Here is a 6,264-nt window from a genome sequence, read left to right as displayed (position 1 = left end):
ATACTCAAAAGCATTTTTAGATATTATTTTTATATTTTCTTGTCAAAATGAAAATAGTTTTCTTATATTTCAAAGATAAAAATCACATTAGCATTCTTGGGAATAAACTTTATTACTAGGGCTTTAAAATGCATACAAGATAATTGTAGTAGTACCTATAGGTAAATACAAGGATTGTGGGGAAAAAAATTCTACTTCCTGCCTAGAGTCTCTTAAGCTCCCTCTGCTGGCTACAATTTAGATGAAGTAGGACAACATGTGAATCTTTTTTTTTTTTTTGAGAGGTAATGAGAGAGGCAGGATGAAGCTGACAACGCAACTACCAAAACTCAAAGGGAAATTCTCTTAAGGCTAAATCTATCTGATGAGTACCTTCCCTAATAAGGCTTCTGGACTTCCAAACAGATTCAGCCACTGGGGTGAGGGTGGGGGGTACCTGAAATAAGGGAAATTACTGTCAAGTTTGAATATTAATATTAAATTGAAAAACAAAAATGCAAAAGCATTTAGTATAAATCAACTATAAACAGTTATCAATTACTAGAAAAATTAAGAATTTAAGTATATTTCATAAACTTCATAGAACAAAAACTTATACCACACTATTAATCTATTAGTTTCAATATTAAGATTTATTTTTTTTTCCAGAGTGAGATTAAGTAACAATTTAAATAATTATCTGTATGTATAAATGAACATCCATTCAGATAAAACATTACTGCTTAAAAGAGGCTACCTAAGAAATATTTTGTATGTAATAAATATATTTTATGTTTAGGTTAACAGGCACCATCTTGAGAGCAGAAAAGGTATTTTTAACCAATAAATAAATTACATTCAAGAAAACAAGATGTTTGTATCTGAAGTATGATATATCCTTAAATGTTTTTCTTCATATAGCACCCAAACTTCCCAAATGTCTAGAAAGTATCTCCCAAAATATAACTCATACCTTAAGTCATAAAAATAAAGGCCAAGAAAAAAAATCAATTTAAGACAAAATGTACAGTTTATATTCTTAATTCCCCATTCAATAAAATATCAATTGCCAATTTATTAAAAGTAAATGAACTGTATATATGTAATCTGTTAGTGCTGAAAATCTGAAATATAATATTTTTAAAAGTCACTTTCTCAAAGTACTTAAAATATTGCATCTCTGGTGGCAAACCTGAAAACTATCAAGCATTTTATTTCCCTAGTTTTCATTCTTCCACTCTCACCTCTATTCCTTTATCCTTTAATAGCCATCCATTGTTTATTTTTTTGTTTTTGGTAAATATACTTACTTATATCCCAAACACAAAACACTGACAATACTCCTTGGTAAACAAGGAAATCCCAGAACAGTCCAAGCCTACAGCTTTGCTCCCAAAGTGTGGCACAGGCTAAAGACAGGGAAAAAAAAACAATCAATGGCCCTTATTGATGCAGTCAGAATGCTCCTGAGAGTCCACAACTGTTTGAGAATTTGCTGATGTAATCCTGAAGACAGTTTCAACATATTTTGCAGGCAAATATCAGAGAATAAGTCTTTGATTGATAATTTTTCTATTTATTTCTGCCAAGGCGACTGAAAACACGAAAGCCTTTTCATCAGAGAGGTTAGCATAGATGTCAATTTCCTTTTCCTGTTTCTCTGTTAAAAGAAAAAGAGAAAGCTTAATGTAAATGTGGTAATTAAAAAATACTTGAGGCTTTCAAGTATCTCTTTAGATGACAATAAATATACATAATACTAACAATATATATTACTTGTTATACAGTATCATGCTACTAAACTGAAAATTTTTTAAAATGACACAAAGGAGTTATTGAAATGCCATAAACTAAATGGAAACTGTATATATATATCTCTATACACACCGTCTATAATATCTATATTTCTTAAAAATCTCAAATATTTTTCTCTTCACTAGGATGAGCTTATTGTCCAATCAAAATGAATTTTCTCACCCTAAAAATGGTCCCTTCTGAACACCAATAGTGCCTTTATGAATATATTAACTTCTTTACCTTAGCCCTGCTATAGAAAATAAGAATAACCAACATTTAATTCTATTTTTCCCCCTCCTGATTACAAATGCAATCCAAGTTCGTGGTAGAAAATTGAAAAGTACAGAAAAACAAAAAAGAAAATAAAACCCATCTATATTATCCCAGAGCCAGGTAAAACCACAATAAACATCTTTGTGTATTCTGCCAACTTCTTTTTTCAGACTCTTCTACGATTGTAATTTTGTCTATTTTTTTGTTTTGTTTTGACTTTTTAATCAAAGTTAAATATATAGAGTCAAATCGTTTTTATTCAACTTGTTACAAAATACGGAAGTCCTCCTTCCCCCATGCACGTTTCCCATAATCCAAGTGCAACTACTTTTTTTCAGTTGTTTCTTTTCGTTTTTTACCTAAGCAACATTTTTATGTCCACTTCTTGGTTTTAGGCATTATTAATTAACCTTCCACCATGAAAAGTTAGTATTTTATTGTTTTACATATCTTAAGCCCTGTACTCTTCCTATCCCATCTTCCCATTACAATTACATCACAATTTAGGTGAGATCAATATTCAATGTTTACATTATTCTTCTATGTAAATGATTTCACTTTTCCTGCACATTGTTTTTTTCCTGAGATTCTTTCTCCATCAGCTTAGTTTTCATTACTAATGAGTTGTACAGATCTTTCAGAATGTTTACACATACTAGATATTATATCAATTTTAACTTCTTGAATAAGTCTCTCCAAGTCTTCTGCTCAATCTGAAATGGTTGATTTCTAAACCTGCTACACAATTATCACCAAGATCTCTCTTCAACATCATACTGGATATAAACATCTTTTCTCTTGAGTTGGACCCTGTGTCCTGGATCCCAGGACACTTTCTTGGTTTACTTCTTCCTTTTGATGCCAGGTATCTTGTAGTAGCTTCCTGAGAAAGGGAGTACAGGTAGCAAATTTTTTGAGACCCTGAATGTTAGAAAGTGTCATTAATCTACCTCCATGCTAATTCATAGTGTGGCTGACTAAACACTCATAGATTTCCTGAGTAGTACAAAGGCAAAAAATTGGCTTCCAACTAGTGGTGCCACTGTTTTAAAAAGAGCCAATACCTTTTTTTTACAGCTATTTAAAACATTATTGTTAAATTTACATACAGTGAAACACACAGACCTTAAAGTACAATTGGATGAGTTCTGACAAAATATACATCTATGTAACCCACACCACAATCAAGATACAGGAAATTCCTCATGCTCCTTTCCAGTCAATTCCTCCCCACCTCTGTTCTGATTATATCACCACAGATTCATTTGCCTGTTCTTGGACTTCATATAAATGGCATCATCTAGCATGAACTGTTTTGTGTCTAGCTTCTTTCATTCAACATGTTTTTAAAATTCACTGATGCTGTCTGTTCATATATGAGTAGTTTGTTCCTTGCTGTGTACTATTCCACTGTATTAATTCCAAATACCACTTTCTTTTCTCGCTATTTTTTCCCTGAGTACTTGAAGGAGTTTCCCTTTAACCAAAGAGACAGGATTTATGATGATAGGCTTCGGCATAATCTCTACTTTTAACCATCCACTGGTCTGGGAATTTGGTGGACCATTTCAATGTCCTTCAGGTTTGGAAAAATTTCTTGAATTATTTCATCGATGACTTCCTTCTCCTCCATCTTCTATGTTCCTTTGTGGAACATCAGTTATTTATAGATGTTGACTTCAAACTGGTCCTCTAAATTTCTTATCTTTCCCATTCTATTTTTTCTTTTTTTTTTTTCTTTCTCCCTCTCTTTCTTTCCTAGAGAGAGGGAGAAAGAGAATCCTAAGCAGGCTTCCCACGCTCAGCACAGAGCCTGACATGGGGCTCAATCTCACCACCCTGAGATCGTGACGTGAGCCGAAATCAAGAGTCGGACACTTAACCGACTGAGCCATCCAGGTGTCCCTTTCATCTCTTTTTTATTTCTCTGCCTTCTGGTACAATTCTTTAATTCTGTCAATAAACCTGTTAAAGTTTTTCATTTCTGCAATCTTTATACACACACGTATTTTTTTAGATTTGTATTTTAAAGTTCATTTTCTAGGTACTTTTTTGACACCTGCTTTTCCATTTAAATATCATCTTGTTCTTGTTTCATGACTATATCTTCTCTTGCTAAAACCATTAACAATAGTTTTAAGTTTTTCTCTTTCCTGCAAAATCCTGTTTTATCCAAGTTATTGTTTCTTCCCTGTTGTTTCAAGGTCTTAGCCTTTCATATAGATGCTTTCTTCTATATATCTGAGTAATTCTTGATAATATGCTCATATTTAAGAACGGGATCCAAAAAGATGATAAGCTCATACATATTTGTGGAGCTTGACTGTGATCACCAATTTAGGATGATCTGACTGGGCCATTTGTGAAATCCCTAATGAAAGTTCCTTATATTAGGCCCTTTCTCTTGGGTTTTTCAGATTTTCTAGAGAAGATACTGCTAATCTCCTACCTCGAAGATCCAACCCTGACCACAGAAGTCAGTATTTACTATCTCCAAATTTTCATGTAATCTTCCTGATCTCAATATAGTATCCCTGCCCTCAATGACACCTGGTGTTCCATTAAATCAGAGACTCTGTTTTGTTTTCTTTTTGAAAGGATAAATTTGGAAGGAGGGAAAAATGAGGTAAACAGCCTTAGCAGGCCATTAAGAAACAGACTTCCAAACAATCTCATTTTTAGCCTCACCTTCACCTCTACACTTCCAGACATAACTGATGCACAAATTCCTGACCTTAAGGCAGCTGTGTAATAAAAACCAGCTTTTTATTATTTTTTCCCAAAGGGGCTAACAGTTTAGATTTCATGGGTCTACTAAAGCAGTCATCACTTTCTAGAATTCTGCTGCTTTTCCCATTCCTTGTCCTTGTGAAATTTGGTCCTTTAAAAAAAAAAATCCCTTTACTATAATATTACTAGGATTTGAGGATGATGGAGAGCATGGTGTGGTTATTCAATCTACCAACTTGAACATGAACTCTACATAAATCTTGTACGTTCGTTAATAAGATATTCAGAATTGCCCATTATATTTTAATCTAAATGTCACTCTTACCTTACTAATATTCAAAATAATCATACTCCCCTCATATAAAATGAAAACTTATCTTAAACCAACCAAAATTTTTAAGTTTAATGGTTTGTTTTTATGATTGTATAAAAATATTTTGCTATCTAGATGTCTAACAAGCTTTCCTTTTGCATTCTTTCTTCTTCCTATTCTTTTTCAAAATATAGAAAACAAAGTCAATAAAAAATGTGTTTTTTATACATAAACTGTCCTTACAAAAGGTAAAGCTTGCTTCAAAGTTTTCAAGTACCCTACGAGCAAGAAATCAATAAAAACTGAATTACAGTAAATAGCTAGTTAATACTAAGAAGCATATGAAAGAAGTCTATTCTAAAATACATAGAGATTTCAAAAGTTCATATTTCTTATCCATATTATATTTCGGGAACATGGTTTGCCTCAAGGGTTGGTAAAATACAGCCCAAGGTCAAATCTGGCCTGCCACCTGTTTTTATAAAGTCTTACTGGAACACAGCCAGGCCCATTTATTTACATATTGTCTATGGCTGCTCTCCAGCTACAATGACAGGGCCGAGTAGCAGCAACAGAAGGCTGTATGGCCCACAAAGCCTAAAATATTTATTACTTGATTCTTTACAGAAAGTCTGCTGACCTCTTCCCTACCCCGCCCCCATGGCCTACATGAAAAGATTCCAGTTTATTCTACAAAAATTGCTTTGAGCACCTTCCTGTTTGTATTAAAAATAAATCAAAAGCGTATCTTACTCTAGAAATAGCTTAAAACTTTTCTATTAATAAGCTCAAAATATCTGGAAAAAAAATAATAGCTAACTAAATTCTTTTCTTAAAAGTTCAGACCTGCACATACAGATTCCTAGAACAGCTATCTAGATTTCATTTCCCCAACTAAAAGACTGTCATTATCTGTTTGCTCATCTCCTCTCACTCACCACCAGAAGCATTCCTTCTCCATTCTTTGGGTTATATTCCCTTTACTTCAACTGAAAAGAATGTCCTGTTTTCTGGGCCAAGCAGTATTTCTCTGGGTTTTTTGTTTTTTTCTTGTTGATTTCTCTTTGCCTAGTTTCCCTGCTGAAGCAGTTTTTAGCATAGATTTTTCTGATCATCCCATGTTAAAAAACACATTCAAATTTAGAAAATAATTCAAACTCTCTGGAAGAGCA

At 33.1% G+C, this 6,264-nt stretch overlaps 1 protein-coding gene across 2 annotated transcripts in view; it reads right to left on the bottom strand.

The window, feature by feature from the left end:
• Window positions 1-442: 442 nt before the first annotated feature.
• The window catches only part of LOC112809070 (UPF0547 protein C16orf87), a 30,008-nt gene continuing 24,186 nt past the window's right edge, over window positions 443-6,264 (bottom strand). For both annotated transcript variants that reach the window (XM_025852411.2, XM_073884363.1), the window contains one exon: window positions 443-1,639. In XM_025852411.2, the coding sequence (XP_025708196.1) occupies window positions 1,521-1,639 (119 nt within the window). In that variant the 3' untranslated portion in view covers window positions 443-1,520. The remainder of the gene's footprint in view (window positions 1,640-6,264) is intronic.

The sequence above is a fragment of the Callorhinus ursinus genome, unplaced genomic scaffold (genome assembly GCF_003265705.2).
Source record: "Callorhinus ursinus isolate GAN/ISIS: 27379988/994484 unplaced genomic scaffold, GSC_fseal_2.0 scaffold56, whole genome shotgun sequence".
Lineage (NCBI taxonomy): Eukaryota > Metazoa > Chordata > Mammalia > Carnivora > Otariidae > Callorhinus > Callorhinus ursinus.
Note: the sequence above shows the minus strand (reverse complement) of the source record. Positions and strands in the feature narration are given on the sequence as shown.